Below are 19,949 nucleotides of genomic sequence, written 5' to 3' on the forward strand. Positions count from 1 at the left end.
ACTGCTATAATAACTATTTCCATCATCTTCATTTTTCCAGTTTTTAAAATATTTTTCTGAGATTGAAAGAAAAAAAAACATTCATCGGGAAAACTAATATTTTGTGAAGGTAGTGTATTATATTACTTTGACAAACCTTTTACAGAGAAGAGAATAAATGTATTATGCACATAAGCAACAAGTCAAAATGGATCATAAAACTTAACAAACAGTTTGTCTAAAATCTTTTAAGGATTTGTTGTAGACAAATTGAAACCTGTCAAAACATGCCAGTAAATTACTTCCATGTAGCAGCTGTCAGTGCACTACTACTTACATTTCAGTACCTGTAGGAATATTTCACATATATGTTCCATATACATGTTAAAAAACACCCCAAACATTTTCTAAATGTCCCCTAGTGCTGGTTCATTGTTTCTTATCAATAATGTTTTCCCACTGACACAGTTTCTTTAATTCAACATTGAGGGGAAATCCTGACCCTGGTGAATCAGCACAAGTTAATCTATGTCATGTATAGAATATAGATATTATACATGGATCTATGTATTCATGTCAATGCATTTGCGTAGATTTCAGCAGGTAGAGAAATATTTTTTTAATAAGTGCAATGAAAAAAACCCACTTGTACTGCAATAGCATTGTTTTGTGATGTGATACTTAAGCAGCAAAAATTGCCTTAACCTTTTTTGCTGCCTGTGAAGCTGGGCCTAATTGAGGTTTTCTTTATTTGGCTAGGGACACCATGTTCCAGTCACATATGAAGATGACCATTAATTTTATACAGAGTACTAAACAGAACTGGAAAGGCACTTAGTTGCTGGGTTGGTGACTCTTTGTCTTTTTTAATTAACCCAATGGATAGATAAAACAGTTTAAGGATCAACTGGTGTTAGCGAAACCAGTGCAAAATTAAAGTAGAACTCAGAATTTCTTTGGCATTTTGGCTTTGCTTAATGTCAGCATAATGAAATTCAAGTCACTGTTGGATGACGAAGTTTTGGCTTATTTTGGTGCAGAAATATTTATTTTTATTTGTCAAATTTGCACTTTAGTTATTTTGCGACTTGTTGCAAATCTGCTTCTGTTCCAATTTTTTTTGTTACTTTTTACCCTGATGAGAATTCCTTGCAGCTTTTATCTGCAATTTTTTGTTACTTTACTTTTATTTTTTTCCAATTCATATGAGGTAGTAAATATCTTATATAAAAGGAAATCAAATAGATGCAAACCTCCCACATTCACCCCCTCCAGTGTAATTTCATTAGAATTAATTTAAATAGAAATATTTTCCATACCACTGTGCATAAATTCATTCTTTACAGATTTTTATAGGACTAGTTTACTAAGCATCTCAGCCTTCAACCTGTGATTTACTACAGTCAGATATAGATGTTTCTTCACTGTGACAATTTTATACTTCTGAAAATGAGCAGAGGTCATTTGCATTATGTTTGATGTCTTTGTTCTTTCTTTTCAGTCTGGACTGTTTCTTTACTACATGTTGTCTCCTTTTATCACTGCATGTAAAATGAGCAAAAAAAGAAATCATTCCAAGTGTTGCCCTCCTCTAGTCATGTACATCCAGATCAAGTTTTCACTGTTGCATAAGCAAATACTAGTCAGCTGACTCTTTGTATACTGTAGTCATTGCATATTTGGAAATTCATTTACAAGATCAAAATCTTTTTCTAAAATACATGCAGATTGCAGCCATGTTTCTTGATTCTCTCCAAGTAGACAACCTGATTTGTTTATAACTTCTGTACCTTCAGTATTTTTCTATCCTAATTAGTGAGTTATCTGTCAATTTCTGGCATTAACTTCATATTCGGTTATGAAGAGTGAATGAAAAAATTCATTACTTTCTTTTGGCAGTGTTTCAACAGAGTATTACCCTTGTTATCTATATGGTCCTACTTCTGCTTCACTGATTTCTTATGGAATAGTATGTTCGGACCATTCCTCTTCTTTGTATTTTCCTTCTCAGTAGTACATCCTTTCTTGATCTTTGTTTTTTTTCCATCATTCTCTACAGAATTTCAAAGAATTTTTAATCCTTCTGGAATTCACAGCAGCTCCTGGGGAGCTTTTTTTGGTTTTGTATCTGTACTCTGATAATTTTATGTGAAATGCTTTCAGATCCCAAAAAAGCGTGCAAATCAAATTAATATAAATTTAAGAGGCCATGAAAGTGTAGGAGCAAAATAAAAACTAGTTTTGAAATGTAAGACAAGAATGGGCCACCTGAGCATTTTGCAGCTTGATGACTCTACTGTTATTAAATGCAGGTTGCATATAGTGTGTTAAGCATTTCTGAAGATGTATTATGTGAATAATACATTGTGATTATTGTGAAATCTGTACAAGGGCGTGTTATGTTTTTGTGGCACCAAGCCTGCACTTAAGACTTACTAACCTGAGCACTTGTACAAGATAATGCTCCATTGTACAGTAATCCCAAGGTACCTGTTTGGAAAATTAATGGTGAAAGCATGAGTGTTTAAACCAAAAACTGAATGCTTTTTCTAGGTATATATGAAGGGACCAGAGCTCTTCTCTGAAAACTTACATCTAGGAGAAAAATACTCCCTCTCTGTGTGATAATGCCTCTTTCTGCTGGTGGTGATGCCAGTGGTAAGAATCCCACCGCAGTGGATGTTTCATCTTCTGTCTGCAGTGGAAAGGAGCAAAAGTAAAGCATGTAGAAAGCATCACAGACCACCAAGGTAATTCAGGGTCATCTATAGGGCCAGACAAGGTTACTCAGGGATTTATCCAGTTGCATCTCAAAAATCTCCAAAGATGGAGATTGCAGAGCCTTTCTAGGAAACCTGTTCCACAGATCATCTGTCCTCCTGGAGAAAATACTTCTGATAACCTGTTAGGCCCTCTCTTATTTCAACATTTGCCTGTTGTCACTCATCCTGTTACTACATGTGAGTCTGAAAAGCTTAGCTTTGCCTTGATGATCTTCCTGTAAGTACTGAGGGTCTGTTATTAGTTGTCTTCAGAGGAACTCCCTCTCCAGGCTAAAACGTGCCAACATCCCCCATGTTCTTTTCAGCAGGTCAGTGCTCCATCCCCAACCATCCCAATAGCACAGTTCTCAATTTGTCTCCTTTTGTTAATCTTCCCTGTAGTGCAGAAACCAAAACTGAACAGAGTTTCCAGGTACAGGCAAAGTGTGAACTATTGGAGAATAATCCTTTGCTCATTCTCCAGCCTCTGCTCCTGCTCATCCAGCCCAGGATGCTGTTGACCTCTTTGCTGCCGGGACACACAGCTGGCTCATGCCCAGCTTGCCATCCATCAGGAGCCCCAAGCACTTTTCCACACAGATGCTGACAGGCTGTCACTGCCCAGGCTGGGCTATTGATGGGAGTTAGTTAGCCTGTGCCAGGGGCAGGATTTACTGTTTCTTCCTGCTGAACATCATAAAGTCTTCTTCAGGCCCTTCCTCCAGTCTGTGTCAGCCTTGCCTTCGAGTATCTCACAGTGAAATGAAGTGTCACCTCCAAATATGATGCATGTCTCACTTCTTCAAGATCACTGCTAATGATGATAGAGAAAAGCTGAAAAATTTTTTTAGTTACTACAGCTCAGATAATAATTACTTTTTAAAAAATCTCATACCATCGTCTTACTTTGGACAAGTTTGTTACCTACAGAATGAATAAATGAGAAATCAGTATAAAACTGGTACTAGTTTTTTACTAGTACATAATAGCTAGAAGCAAGGCATTTTTCAGGGGAAACACTAAAATCATTAGGGTTTAAAGGAAAATGTAAGTTATTATTAATACTTTATAACTATTAGCTTTTCTAAAATACATCTCATATACCAAAATAACCATGCAAGTTTGGGCCATATCCTGTTGCTTCTTGGCCCATGTAGTCACAGAGATCAGTGATTGCATATAACAAGAAATATAATTTGATTCTGTTTTCTTGATGAAAACAAGAGGAAGAAACAGGAGTCACTTTCCTTTTCATAAATTTATGCTTACTTTCTGAAAAAAGTGTTATTTTCTGGTGATTTCATAGGCCTGCAGAGAGATTGTGACTGTGCAATTGTTGATGTGTTCCGTATAGGGTCCCCTACCAGTATCTGTTTCTTTCAGGTTGTGTATGAATGCAGGCTCATGTTTGTATTAAATTGCGTAAAATCAAAGCATGTAATTCAAGATGCATCTAGATTAGTATTTGGTTTTGATCAGAGGTGTTTTTTGAATGTGATTTTGACTGTCTTTGCGGGATCGTCTTTTAGAAAACAGCCCAGCACTTGTGCAACTAACTCACGAGTCCATGGGATTGGTAAGTATTTAGTTAATATAGACAGCTTTATATCCTTTGTACAAATGATTACTCTTCAGCACTGGAAAGTGTTTTACTTTTTGCAGCCTTTTAAGTGAGTTTTTAAAAAGACCATCAGCATTCTAGATTTACAGCTGGCAGGTTGCAGGTGTTTACTGGCAAATGTTCACCCAGGAAAATCCACTGTCTGAATGAAAAGTTGAATATTAAAGAAAAGTAAACATTACCACGGGTAAGGTAAAATTGCTAAAGATCACCCCTTTTGTCTCATTCACTCAGTGAATCAAATCTTTCTTAGCCTAAATCAATAAAGGAAATTAACAAATCCCCTTTAAAAAATGAAAATTAAATAAAACAGACTTATTCCTCTGGAGCTCTTATTCTCATATCAGCTTATATTGTTCTGAATGAAATTGTTCTTTAGAGCACTTGTACAGTCATTCTGGGGATTCTAAGCTTTTCTAGCTGCTTTCTGGGGCTTTTGATTTTCAGTATGAATCTAGGAAAACTTCCAAATAAAACATTCATGCTTAGGTTTATACTTCATTACCCTGATTATGCTATTTATGAAAAAAAACACCCCAGTCTTTTTATATCTCTCTGGCATAATTTCTTATTGATTTCCCCCATCACTCAAATAGCTTCTATGATTGGACTTTTATCTTTAATTTCCTTTTCTACTGCTGAGAATTTTATTTCTTTCCCCTATTCGTTTCTCATATGTAAAGACATAAGACATACCAGTATGTCTTATATCACATAGTTTCTATTTATAGAAAAAGCTTTCCTATTTTTTTTTAGTTCAGATGCTGTTTGCATTTTTAAATTTTCACTGCATAGAACTTTTCCCAATAGAAAAGCCCCATTTATTCCATGTTTTTTTTCTTTCTGACTCCTATCCTTTGGCTCCTCTCACAGCATTTTTTGTCTCAAATATACAACTTTGTGACTAAACTGACCACTCAGATAAATACCTTTTTTAGCATTTGCCTTCAGGGTTTTTTTTTCCCTTAATTAATTGCTACTTAAATTGGCTTCTTAGATCCAGAAAGTTGGCATGCACTACCCATTCTACCCACTCAGAATTAAGTCAGCCATTCTGCACAAAAACTCAGCCTTTCAGAGGATTGCATGCTATATTCACTTAGATTTCTTACTTTGTGTGCATCTCCCACTCTTTATCTTCTTTACCTCTCACTCAACCCTTTTTTTGCAAGCTATATGTAAAATTATGTAAGTTTATCTCTCCAGGAGGAAGTAAAGCTTTGCTATAATGCATTTATTGGGCCAAACCGCTGGAAAAAACAGATTTAGTACTTACAGTTCTGTCAAGATAGACATCTTTTATGGAAGAAATAGCTTCAGAAATAGTCTCTTGTACAGTGTTTTAAGGAAAGATGTCCAGAGATTCCCCTATGAAAAAAATGACATGCTACAATCATCTTGCAATAATATCAAGGGGCCTAAATAATAGAATTCCTCTAAGAATTCAAGTTTTTTGTGTATCAGAATACCTACAGATGTCTTTATTTGCGATCACTGTTTTATGGTCAGAAAGTAGAAAATATATTGATAGATGCACATAGGATTATTAATAGGAATTATAGATCCAAAGCAAGGACTGCCTTCTGAAGGAAGTCTGGAAGTGCAAGTCTAAGATGATGTTGGCAAATGACTAAGGAAGGTGATCTCATCTCCTTCTGAAAGAGCTCCCACTTAAAAGAGACCTTATGACACACTGAGGACCTTAATTTTTGTGAATGAATCAACAAGCTTGTTTGTTTGTTTTCTCTTGACGTACATTGAGTCTTTCTTTATTTCTTTGTTTATGGAGAACTGAGCAGTCCAGGACAAAATGATTTTACGTAAACTTTGCCATCAACTCCAGGATCTTTATGTGTATAAAGATAAACATAATGCTGAACTGCATAAACATTAAATCTTAGTTTAGAATTGCTTAAACTCCTTAAGTCCTAACTTCTATATTTCAGTAATTTGTACAGTGTTGGTAAAACATCTGTCCCATAATGTTATTGTCAGAGAGAAAACATGGGACCTGCTGTATCAAACATGTTTTGTATCTATGATACCTTACTTTCTGTTTCTAAAATGGCTTTTTATCTTCTTTACTGCACAGCTGTGACATCCAAGTATCTTGTGATGGATTTTTGTCAACTAAATTACAGAAACAAACCCCCAAAAAAACCCAAATCCAACACCTTTGGAAAAAAAAAGTTGTATCATGTAAATTTGTGTCATAATTGTTTTTATTCACTTCTAAAAAGACAAAAAAGTCAAAATCCAGCCAGTTCTAAGATATTTCATTTTGTATCTTTTTTTGACTGAGAACGTAGGTAGCAGCTGTATAGTGAGTGAGGTCATATGAGATTTTCTCTACTTCAAAAAAATTTAGGATGAAACACAAGGTAGATACAAATGTACAGACAACGTGGGAAGGAGAAGAGGTAAAGGATAACCTTGTGGTGATCTTTCTAAAATGTGTGAGTCTGAAGTGTCTGGTAGTTTTGAAATATATAAACAAGAAAGGTATAATTTCAGTCACTTCTTCCTGCCAGCCTATTAATTTAAGACATTTTTTTATTAAAGGTATATGTGAGTGATTGCTTTTCATAACAAGGAAAGAGACAGAAATTTATAGAAGTTAAATATAAGACTTTTATTTAAATAGAGGACCTGTCAAAATACAGCATACCCTGTCAGCTGCTCCCTTCTGAGTGTTAGGATCTATCACCCCTCTTCATGTCAAATTATCATACCTGCCATTGTCTCTTTTAATTACCCTTGAAACCAAGCCTGAGAATTATACAAGGGAAAAAAATAGATGGAATCCTTACATTCAGCAATACTGTCCAATAAAAATATTTTTTTCTTGGTGCTGATGAAATCATCTGGATATGAAGAGCCCTCCAGTGATTCATAATAGCTGGATTTCTTTCCAGTTGCCAAACCCTTTAGCAGTTGCTTATTGTTACATTCAGGTTTCTGATAATTTATTGATGCTAAATTCCTTGGAAGGAATATATTTTTTCTGTGATTCCCTGTTATGTTATACTATAGTGAGGAGGGAATTCTGCTTGCATCTTGCATAATTTTTAAAAGGAATCCTTGCAGTAACTGTGGAAGTTAGAGGATGGCAATTTAAATGACAGTAAAATGTTTCATATACAACATTCACTGGGAAATGTAGGTCAGCGGAATAGGCTCCCCAGGGAAGTGGTCACAGCACCAAGCCTGCCAGAATTAAAGGATAGTCTGGACGATGCTTTTAGTCACATGGTTCAGTTTCAGGCAGGAAACTGCGAGGAGCAGGGACTTGACCTCAATGATAGGCACCTTCCAACTCAAAGTGTTCTGTGATTCTGTTGTTTCTCTTGTCTTACACCACATGCCTGAAACCTGGATCTACACCCTTTACTTTTTTCGCACCTAACCTATAATTTCTCCATTCAGGAGGTTTATACATTTTGTGGCAGGGAACATTCACAGTTCTGTTTATAGGAGGACCTACTGTGGACATTCTGTGAATACAGTGGATTTATATGTGAATAAATTTTATATGCCTCTACAATAAACCACTTCACATTCTTTTATTTTGATTTTCTTTCTGTGGGAGTAAAACATAAATAGGCAAAGCTTTCTGCCACCATTTTCATTTCTACTTTATCTGTTGTCTTCTACTTCTATCCTTACTTAAGTGTTTTTCTCTTCTAAAAAAAGCACAGGACTAGTACTACATTCTCTTAACTTTTTCAATGTCTTTTTCCTGCGCTTCCAGACAACTGACAAACTTTCACAATGAAAAATATCTTTTCCTCATCCGGAACTGCCCTTTACAATTCATGCACCTTATAGATATTCTATATGCTGTTTTTTACCTTTTCTTATTTCAATGGTCAATGTTGTATCAGTGATGGAAAGATTTGGTTGTGTTGGGTCTGAGGTCCCAGCTATGGAGGTTATGAGATGAATTAGGAAGTTTATTTTGTTAGGTGAATTAATGTAGATAGTTTCTGTAACTGATGTGGTGCTATTAATTTATTGTTAAATAAAATTTTATATTGGTGATTCTACCAATAGCAGAACATCACAAAGGACCTTCCTATTGTCAAAACTAAATGCCTTCTTGATCCATTTTGATTCTGTGTATCAGTATTGCTACATCAGTCTTTGAACATGCATGTGCTAAGAAAACTGTCTTTTCTACCCTGCAGCAGTATTGCTTTTATAATCTTTAGTGCTCTTTGTTTTCAGCAATGTTCCAAACATTTTGAAAACTGCAAGGATATATCATTTTTGTGCCTATTTCTGCATTTCAACTCACCTTTCTGATTTCTCCTCTAAGGTAAATAATTACAGTTTAGAAGAAGTTACCCATGAAGAGGCAGTAGCAATACTGAAGAACACATCAGATGTAGTGTATCTGAAAGTTGGAAAGCCCACCACCATTTACATGACAGATCCATATGGCCCACCAGATATTACTCACTGTAAGTGACTTCTGCAACTTATTTTACAAGAGATATTTCAGTTTGTCAGATGATTGTATTTTTTTCATAGCTTGTTCAAAGTACCCCATTAAAGTTTATGAAACAGCTTGGAAGGCTACAAAGATGAAATGTTTATTGCCACCTAAGAATGCTACGCTCAAGAAATATTGCAAATAATTTAACTCTGCTAAAGTATTTTTGCAGCAAAAATAGCAATGTAGAAGATACATGGCTGTGCTCATTCCAATTAGCCATTGTCCAAGTGATCAGACTGAACTGTAACTCTTGTGAAGATTACAGCAATAAGTACATGCAAATGCGTTTTGTAATATGATTAGATTTGTAGCCTGGAGTCCTCTGTCCACTGAAAAATTGGAACAAGCAGCAAACCATCTTGTACAAACTTAGTAGAGGCCTGAGGCAAATATATCTCATATTTGAATAAAATATTTTACTGGAATGTAAAAATCACTGCTCTACTTACAAAACTTTACCTATTTTCTGTGGATATCCAACTCATGAAGTCACAGAATGGTTTGGGTTGAAAGGTACCTTGAAGACCATCTCGTTCAAGTCCCTCTGCCATGAGCAGGGACACCTTCCACTAGACCAGGTTGCTAGGAGCCACATCCAGCCTGGCCTTGAGCACTTCCAGGGATGGTATATCCATGGCTTCTATGTTCCAGTGCTTTATTACTCCTATTGTGAAGAATTCATAAATCATTAGTCCAATTTGCTTTATTCTCAGTCTATCTATTAGCTTTATATACGTTCATCAGGATTTTTTTTTTCCAGAGGACCAAGGCCTTGTTTGTCCTTGCATTCAATGCACATTCTGTCGTAGGAAAATTTGTTTAAATAATATGGTAAAACTCAGTGAAATATCTCATAGGAAGGGAAGATGTCCTCATTTAAAAACTAACTGATTTCAATCAGGGTGTCATATCCATGCACTCAAAAGCATCTGGGCTCAAGTCCAGCACTCATATAGAAAGATGTGCATCCAGGTGCATCCCCAGGACTCCCTGAGCTGACCACGTACAAGGGTTGATGGCTGGCTGTGGAGTCCTTATCATATATATATATATATAATGTTGACAATCTCCTTGCTGGAGTGCTTTTTGGACTCTTAAGGAGATTACAGCAATGAGGATCTTCTGTCTCTGCCATCTGTCCCTACTATGCATGTCTTTAGGATTTACTCAGATCTCTGCTGGCTCCCTGTCTGAGTGTCCTAGGCTCCAAACTAGTCTTTATCTCCCACTACCATCTCTAAGTGGCTTGAATATTTGTTTTAGTTTGGGCGTAGGCTTTCCTGGTAAATTGCATGTAATTCTATTGAGTATTGATGACTTATTGATGAATCTAGCTTTATCAATACATGCCATTCCTATATCTGCCATTCCTCCTGGTGTCCATACCAAGGCATTTCCATCCCCTTGGCATTCACAGGAATCTGAACATTTCAACTGCACTCTTTATACCACTGATACCCATTAGTCTAAACAGTTCATTACTGAAAACTCCCTTTCTTCATTAGCTGTTCCTTAAAAACTGTCTTTCTTGGGTTCAGATACCAACAGGGACCAGCTGCACCATCTAACAACTGGATGGAAATATAATTTTTGACAAGAGCTTCAGCAGTCAACCCATACCCATCTTGATTTCCTGCTAATAATTCTGTGGACAATTAAGGCAAATTAAGGGTGGGGAAATTTACCAAGGGCAGTAAATGCTAAGGATTTAAATTTTTCTGCACTTTTGCAATGTTGCTGTTGTGGACTGACAAAGTTGAGGGAAAAGCTCAATATCCCAAATCCTCCTTATTCAATCTGCTCCATGAAAACAGAAGGGAAGGTTTTGTAACATGCATGTCAGTGGTATGCTCAACCATGCTGAGGATGCCCATTTAGTTAGCAAATGTTACAACAGATGGCAATCACGTTGTTCAGTAGCAGCCTGGTCTGGATCTTAGCAAAGGGTAGGAAGTAAAAATGCTAAATGTCCCTATCCCATCTCCAGCTTTATAATACTTTCAAAATAATAATTTTGCAGGTCTAAAATAGTGTGGTTTATTATGTCAGATTATAGATCAACAGCATATGAGAAGACAGAAACAATTCCAGCGGGAAAGTAAAGGTTGAAAAGATTTGCAGTAGCCCTTCCCAAGCTGTTGGTGCATACAGATTCATTTATCCTCAGGGAACCTTTCATTACACCTACATGTTCAGAGTATTTCAGAATGCATAATGGCCTTTCCCTGTAGAGAGATTTTGCTTTGAAGCATTCTGTATCTCAGCATCTGAAAAAAAGACTGAAACTAATACTAGAAAGTTTAGCTATCTTCTTCTCATGAGAAAATTAATCACAGCTCATTGCAGAAGCATGTAACACTGCTTTTTCTATTTAGCTTTTCTTTTTCTAATTAAATTAACTAGAGATAGAAGACAACTATTACTGCATCTCTGCAGTCATAAGTGTCCTAGATAACTTAAGAATAGTAAAAAGCACAAAAACAACAAACCCTGCAAACCCAATATATAAACAGAGAACACAGTAATGTAACTTTCATCATTAATCAGTTAGATATTTGCATCCATTTTATATTTTAAGTATAGAAATTTTCTGTGGTCTAAATACTAAATACCACCTGTGTTGATACTGAAATTTCAATTATACTGAGGATTTGGGCACCTTTAGTAGATAACAGCTTTGAATGTATACATAATTCTTACCACACATAAAATTCCTGCTCTTATCCTGCATTGAGTTCTTACTATGTTACTCCCATTACTGCACATTGGAGCCAAAAAGAGTGCTTTTAATCTCATTCTTTCCTAATTGCATTTCCTTCTGCTAGTCCTAAGTGAAGAAAATGTTTCCTGTCTCTCAAACAGGAGACCTATTCAGAGTCCCACTTCAGAAACTAAAGATCCTCTAAAGAGTGAATCCCTGCAAATAAGCCATCATTACTTCTACTACTAATAATTTATTTTTTTTTTTGGGAAAACTCCAGATGGTCATTATTTGTTGTTATATTTTAAGCTCGCTCAAGCCAGGATTGTTTGTTTTGATCTTATTTACAGCATTGAACCATGTTCTTGGTACTTAAATTTAAAAAATTATGTTCTTGTGCAATCTAATGGAACATTAAGGTTGCTGACTAGAAATGTTCATTTTTACCATCAGCTTATTCTCCACCAATGGAAAATCATATACTCTCTTCTGGAAACAATGGCACTTTAGAGTACAAGGCATCCCTGGCCCCTATCTCACCAGGAAGATACTCACCAATTCCAAAGCACATGCTTGTGGAGGATGACTACACCAGGTCAGATGCTTCTCTTTATTTGTTGCCTTTCATGAAATTATAAAGGACATAATTTAAGCATTTAGTGCATCTCAAATAAAATGCAGCATACTGTAGATTTCTATTCCGACTTTTTTTTTTAATAATCCCTAAAGAATTGTGACTACTGCATGGACCTACAGTAGCAGAACTGTATGTGTATAGTTAATTTCAAGGTAGAAGACACAGAGCAAAATGCTGGGAAGGTTCTTTTATGCCTTGTTTTAGATGAACACTGAATGTCACTGATGAGACAGTGTGTATTTATCTTTTTGTTTGAAGAACACTACCATTCACCTAGAAGACAGAAGTTGTTCAGTTTGGAAAATGAGCCTTCATTATAATGTCTAAGGCCACAGAAAATGAGATTTTTTTTTTTTTTTTTTTTTGGTGCTAGGCGGAGGCTGTTCTGATCCTCTAATATGACTTGCCCGTGTCTTACAAGTCAAAGAATCTCATCCACTTACGTATTCATCAGCTTTTTCTTGTTGCATGTGATTACTATATCAAGCAGTTTAACTTGTTGGATTAGACAGATTCAGAGTAACTAAATCATGATACAGTGTTTAATCAGGACATAAATGTGTGGAAACCACACTTCTCTTTCCTGTTTTGGTTAAAAGGGTTTCTCTTTTGTTTTGATTGAGAATGCAAAGCTGAAATTGATTTCCTTCAACTTATGAGACATTCAATTAGGATGTATTTTCTCCAAATGGTTCTCCAAGAAGTTACATTTTTAATTAATAGTTAGACATTGATTTCATTAAATCTGCACCAATGTTTTTACCTGTTCTAATAATTATCTTATAATTTCTCAAACGCCCATGTATAGGGAGAATACCAATATTTTAATATCTGGGTTGCAGTAATGAAGGCTTTGTCAATGAGCTTGTAGGGCTGAATGGTCTTCTTCTATAATGAGACATCAGCACCACAGTTCCTGAGAAAGAATTAGAAAAGTTTAAAAAACAGCAAAAAAAAATTGCAGGCTTAAAAGTAAATAATAACTAAGGACATCATGAAGTCACAGAAAGTGAAGGGATTAATTCTAAAAAGGGAGATAAGCAGTCCTGGGAATGAAAAGACCATGTAAACAGCTAGAAGGTTTGTAACGTGACAAAACATTGTTAGTCATGTTTCTTTGTTATCATATAGCTGGTTTTAACTTTCTAGTTACTTCGAGGGGGGAAAAAAAGAAGAAAAGAAAAAATAGTCATAGAAGGAAAGGCAGTGACACTCTTATCCCAATAGTTTAGCAGATACCCAGTAGAAAGCCTACAAAGAACCATACAGGATATGTATTGAAATTAATTAGGATGTCCTTCTGACCTTTTTTTATGCTGATATTTTTAGACTCTTTTTAAACAAGCTACTTGTGCTGGTTTAGCTCCTGAGAGAAAAATGAAATACTGACGGTCTGTTTCTTGTCTGAGGTATTCATACCAATGTCCATTTTGCATTATTGTGAGGGGAAAAAAAAATAATGCCCAGAGAAGCTCTGTATATTCTCTGAAATACTCCACTCCTGTGTTCTTTTTCCTGTCTGGATTTCCAAATTAATGTATTGGCTAATGAAGGTCTGATATCCAAAATCTTCTTGTGGCATTGTCAGTATTGACAGGAGGTGCTGACTCTACAAGCATGACCTTCTGTGACAGTGTGTGGCACCAGCAGAAGTAAGGGTGTTGAGTGACCAGAGCAGGCTCTGAATGCCACAGCACAAATCAGATGCCAATCTCATCTTTCTGAACAAGTGTTAACTCTGACTTATTGAAAAGGAGCAGGGTATTATGAGCTTCATTTTATTAGTGATAATAGTTAATATGCCACATCAGGAAACAAAAGCACAAAGAGAAAACTAACATAGTCTTAAAGACAAATTACTCTTCTTGCCATTTCCTTGCTGGACATGCACATACAAGAGACAACCAAGCAGAGCCAAAGACCAGTTTTCTTCTCTAACTACAATGACTAAGAAGCTCTGACCTTAAAAACCAAATCATTTAACCCTTAAATGCTGCTGAGTTGGGGTTTTTTTAATGTCCATTTGTCTAATTATTGCCTATTGAGTCAAGTGGGGCTAGTGAAATACAGCAGTTAATTCTCACAGTCATTTTCGCAGCTATAAACTCAGAATAGTGAATGCACTCTTTCTGTTCAATGCTGTTGCATTGTTGTTGACCAATTCAGAAGATCTTGTGGGAATTCAATTATCATATTGATAACTTTAGTAAAACCTATAGACGCCTTAATTGCAGCATTTACAATTAGGTTTTCTCACATAATGTTTTATAATTAAGATGTTTGCCAGCTACTGCAGTGCTATCCATTCAAACCACCTGGCTCTTGCTATAATAGGTTTACAGGGCTAATTTACATTGTGCCTACATAAAAAAATTTATTACCCATGCAGTCTTGCAACACTTATGGCAGATTTTCATTTGTGCCAGCTAAAAATATTTCAGATGGTAACTTCTCCACTAAAAAAGGCTTTTGCAATTTTGGAATTTGCTGTACAAGTGTTTTGAGTGAGGCAGATGACAAGCTTCCCTTTAACTTACTTGTGATATTGAATCTACCAGTAAAGCTTAAATGATTAAACATTCTATGTAATTTGCCTACTTCCTCCTGCTGGTTTTATATTTTATTTTGTTTGTTCATTCCAATTCTGAGGTTGTTGGGGGTTTTTTTTTACCTAAATACATCTATTTTGCCTAACAAAAATAAGTTTCAATTTATAAAAAATTGTATTTTTTGGTCTGATATTGAATCTGTGCCTGAAAAAAAAATTAGTTCATTCTATATAAAAAATAAACTAATCTGAGCACAAGGGTTAAAAAAGTAACAAATCACCATCAGCCATAAATTTTAATGAAGCTGAATGTCTCTTAATTACTGAATTTTTTTAAGTTGTGTGTATTGTTGGTACAAAATATTATCAGTGATTGGCATATTTTACTTCTTGATTTTACTGGATTTATTTTAAATTCATTTAGAATGGAAACCTTGGCTTCCTGTATTTTTTACAGCCATTATCACCTTCACAAGTTCAGATTAGTAGAATGTGGGATCAAAAGTGCATAAAAAATAAATGTCTAATAATGCTGTCAGTACACGTGGCAAGTAAGATGCTGCTTGTTTTAGTTTCTAGTAAGATTAACTTGTTGTGCAGGCAGTGCAGGGGATTCACTGATTGTGTTCCTAACCAATCCCTGATACTGCCAGAGGGGAGAAACAGGATTTGTGGCGAATGTCACCAGCTGGGATAAATAACAGCTGGGATCAGAGTGACCATGAGTTGGCTTAGTTCTTGATTCAAAGGAAGTCTGGAAAAATAGTCAGCAAGTTATGGCTGTTAAGATTTCAGAAGAGCAGACCTCAGCCTTTTTGGAGAGTTGCTTAGCAAAATCTCTTGGGATGCTGCCACAGAAACACAGGGCCCATGAAAGATGGATGGTTTCTAAATAAAACTTATTGAGAACTCAGGAAGGAACCATCCTGTTGAGCAGAAAGGAGAGGGACTCGGCAGAAGGCCTTCATGGCTGAGCAAAGAGCTTTCTGATGACCTAAAATACAAAATCATACAAGCATTGCTTGACTGCTTGCCTGCTGACAAAATTAGAAAGCTGATTGATTTGAGCTAATACATAACATCATGGGTCATAAAGGAAAACAAAAGTGATTCTGCAGATGTGTGCTACTTTAAAAAAATGAAGGTAAAATTTGAGGAAGGAAAAAGGTGATGAATAGGAGAGAAGTTGATGTAGTGACAGATAATAAAGGAAAAGCCAGAGTACTCAACTTAAATGCCAGGCATTTAAGGGCCCAGAAGGTAATTGGAATAGTCATCAGAGATTGACTAAAAGCAGTCTATGTGCTTGTCCAGACTGGTTGACTTTCCTGATGTCTTTCCCGATTCCTTTCTACTGCTTGGATGAGGGGAGAGGAGTGGCTGCCCTTCACCAAGCAGTGCCACAGCACAGGTGCTGCCTCTTTGCTGAGGGAAAACACAGCTGACTCCAAAGTCATACCTGACTCGTGTCATAACTCCCACTAATGTGTTTCTGGGATCTGCTGTGCGACACATGGTAATTCCTTTTCTCCACTAGTTATCATGGGGAGTGGCTGCAAAGGTATTTCTCACACCTCTTCTGTAGGCAGGAAAAGCTGTAACACTGGGAGCACCCTTTAAAGCTCTTCCAACAGCCTCTCATCCAAACACAAGGAAGTGTTGGATGAACATGTACAGCTAATCAGAAAAGAAGTATGATTTGTAATGGTTTGGAAACCTTGTGGATAGCCTTTTGGGTTTCTCCTGGATTGTGTGCTGCATTACCTTGCTAGTTATCCTTCTCCCAGCATGGCTATGCTCATTTGCACGCAGTGATGTTGGTAAGGCTTTTGACCCAGTCACCTACAGCATGCTTTGAAAGCTGAGGAAGAGTGGACTAAAAGAAGGCACTGAGTTGGGAACTGACTTAACCAGTAGGTTCAAAGGGTGATGATCATCACTTGGCATGTGTCAAGTGGCCAGTGATGAGCAGAGGAACACGGGATACCTAAGGTATCAGTGAATATCTTCATCAATGACCTAGATCATGACACACAATGCACCCTCAGCAAATTTCAAGAGGATAATAAATTAAGAGGGAGTGGTTAGCATGACAAATGACAGAGATGTATTCTAAAGGGCTCTTGGTATACTTGAGGAATTGGCCAACAGAAACCTCGTAACGTTCAGTAAGACGTCTGCATCTCAGGGAGGAGAGCTGCACACACTTGCGCAGGCCATGAACATCTGAATTGCAGCTTCACTAAAAATGATCTGGATGTTACTGCAGACACCAAGCTGAACATGGACCCAGAAGTGCACTCTCACTACTAGTCAGGTAATCAGCATACCAGGCTATCTTTGGAAGAGCATAGCCAGCAGAAAAAGACCTTCTTTTCTAAAAGCCTTTGATCAGTTCCCATTCTTTGACTTTAGGAGGATTGTGGAGAGGCTCCAACATATTCTGAGAGCCCTAAATCATGTGAAGGTTGGAGGGGTGTTGAGGGCACTGGGGCTTGTTTAGTGTTGTGAGGAGGAGATTAAGGGGTCATCTAAGAGCACCCTATAAGCATTCAGTAGCAGAGATGATGAAACCAAAGTCTTCTGTGTAGAGAAGCACCAATGGCAACAAGAATTGGTTTTGGATGTTCTGATTTCAATTGCAGAAGAAATTAAAACATGAGATGGATAGAATAGTGCTGAAATAGTACTTGCTATGAAGGGCTCTGAAATATCCTCCATTTGAGATTTTTAAGCATTGTCTAGGTAAAATCTAGTGTTGTCAATAGTCCTGATTCCAACACAAGATTGGATCAGATGTCCTATAGAGATGCATTCCAACCAAATTTTATATGATAGTATTAAGGAAAAAAGATATTTTTTTGGTTTTGTCATCTTGTGGAACATGTGTTACTAACATAGCAGAGAGAGATGTTACAATTTTCTCTTTAGCATATTTCTGCCTTCCTACTTTCAGAAATATTAAAATGAAAGCCTAATTAAAACCTAAAAATCTTGTGGCTTTAAGAGGTTAATTTCTTCTGTCTTTAATGAACAACAACAAGAAAAGTTCCATAAAAATAAAGAACTGCCATCTTGAGTTTTTATTCCTTTTTAGCTTCAGATAATGGTAACATCAAACTTCTGTGCTTCAGCTGATAAAAAATTCACTTTAACATTTAACTCTGGTTGGATATTAAAGATTCATGGATTAAAAAGCTGAGTTATCTGTTTTGCTGTGTAAGGCATGTTTGATTTTTTTACATGCATTTTTGCAAAATAGCATTTTCTGGATGGGGAAGAGGTGCTGAGAACTGGATGGGAGAGAAAAGAGAACCATTAAGGTGAAGTCTAAGGAGATGTTTTTTCCCTGTATTAAAAGTAGCATTCCTCAACTATTTCTTGTTTACTTACTTACCTAAACCTGCTAGTTGAATTGACAATGTTTTATGGAAACACTTATAAGTTTCTGTTGATGCACTGATTTGACCTTCCAGTATTAAACCATTACAACAAATATGGTTTGAGTTATAGGAGCACATGTAATTGTGAGCTCCCAACAATCATTCACCATGCCTAACCCAAACTCAGCATATTACCTCTACCCTAAGGAGAATAAACTATATGTAGTAGTATGGGAAGACTGATGATGCCTTTTATTTATTCCTCTTCTTAAATAATTTGTAAATTTGGCAGATTAGATGTTCAAGTTAATATTTTCATGCTTAGCTGTTGCCTGGAGCTGGATTTTTTATCTAGGGATAGCAAAGGTTTTGTGATCATTTTTCTTTAAAATTTTGTGTAAAATGCTAAATTAACTTGTTGCTAATGTAATTTTAATAACAACCATTATTGTTAAATTAAATTGCATTTATTTTTAACCATACCAGTATGATGATTTAAAGGATCGAAGGAGAATTACATACCTTACTTCATGTTCTAGTCTATGTTAGATATTGCTGTGCTATTATATTTTAAATACCATAATATTCCATACATATATTCAGAGTGTTAAATTATAGCAGATGATGAAATAGAATCCAGACAGTATTTCTAATGTGTTTATGCAAAGCTATGAAAAAGTCAACAGGTGCAAAGTCTTTGGGAAAACTGCAGTGCATTTTCCTCCAAAACTTATTTGATAAGGTTTTTTTTGCAGTAGAACTCTTTCAGATTCTGTACTCACACTGCAGTATATCAAAGCTTCTCACAATTTTCTCATGCTGGCTAGATTATTTTTAAAAGCCTGCATGATTGAGCACAACATTAAATGGCCAAAGCTAGTTTCCTGTGTACTTATTTCTACCATCCCTTTCTGACACAGGAACATGGTTAGGAGGGATTCTGTTCTGTACCCTGAATGCCCAGTCCTGTCACATTTTAATATAGAAGAAACTGGAGGAATAGAGGGAGTGTGTTTAGCAAGGGATAAGCATGCAAATGAGGGAAAACTTGTCACTGGTATGTGAGAAATGAAATCACAAGAAGGGAAGGCTGGTCTTTAATAAGAAGACTTGGACTTGGAAAGGGAATTCAGGACAAGACAGGACATAATAGAAAAATAGGTGAAGAGGCATAAAGAAGCAGTGGGGTAGGGCAGTAGTGGAGAAGGGATTTCAGGCTACCAAACCAGCAAATCCCTCAGAGAGTGACACATGAGGTTTGGGGTAATCAATAGTTGCACAAGTACACTGGCCAAGGAGCAGAGATACAGAGCAAGTAGGAAAAGTTGCTGGTAAGATGCATAGGCCATCTCCCTCTAGAAAAGTGGAGAAGCACCCAGGGTTTCTGGGGGTGTGCATGATGTGGGTGTGATTCCATCAGGCAGTCTGTCATGTTAGTTGATTGTCTGTCTGTCTGTCTGTCCGTCTGGAAGATGCCAGCCTGCTGCTGTGACTGGTTACTCACTGTCTCTCACAAGCAGGGTTCTCATCTTTAGTTGTTAAGTTGGTGACATATTGAATCCAGTATGGTATCCCAGAATAGAATTTCTTCTTGGTTTAGTCTTTGATCAATCTAAGAAATTATGTTTCTTAAAAACAAAGTTAATTAAAAGAAGACTATTCAAGTTACACATTAAATGTTCAGTTAAAAGCGGAAAATAAAAGTTTATCTACATAACCGTAAATTGGACCCTTGGTGAAATGCATTCCTTAGATTGAAGCTTGAAATTGCTAACTTGTAAATCAACTATTTTATATTTTTTGTAATTAATACACAAATT

At 36.4% G+C, this 19,949-nt stretch overlaps 1 protein-coding gene across 15 annotated transcripts in view; it reads left to right on the plus strand.

Annotated features, from left to right (window-relative positions):
* DLG2 (discs large MAGUK scaffold protein 2) overlaps positions 1-19,949 on the plus strand; it is a 982,636-nt gene that overhangs the window by 706,912 nt on the left and 255,775 nt on the right. For all 15 annotated transcript variants that reach the window (XM_085593066.1, XM_031505123.3, XM_085593076.1 and 12 more), the window contains 2 exons: positions 8,681-8,825; positions 12,015-12,156. In XM_085593066.1, coding sequence (XP_085449192.1) covers positions 8,681-8,825; positions 12,015-12,156 — 287 coding nt within the window. The remainder of the gene's footprint in view (positions 1-8,680; positions 8,826-12,014; positions 12,157-19,949) is intronic.

The sequence above is a fragment of the Lonchura striata genome, chromosome 1, assembly GCF_050655825.1.
Source record: "Lonchura striata isolate lonStrDom1 chromosome 1, ASM5065582v1, whole genome shotgun sequence".
Classification (NCBI taxonomy): domain Eukaryota; kingdom Metazoa; phylum Chordata; class Aves; order Passeriformes; family Estrildidae; genus Lonchura; species Lonchura striata.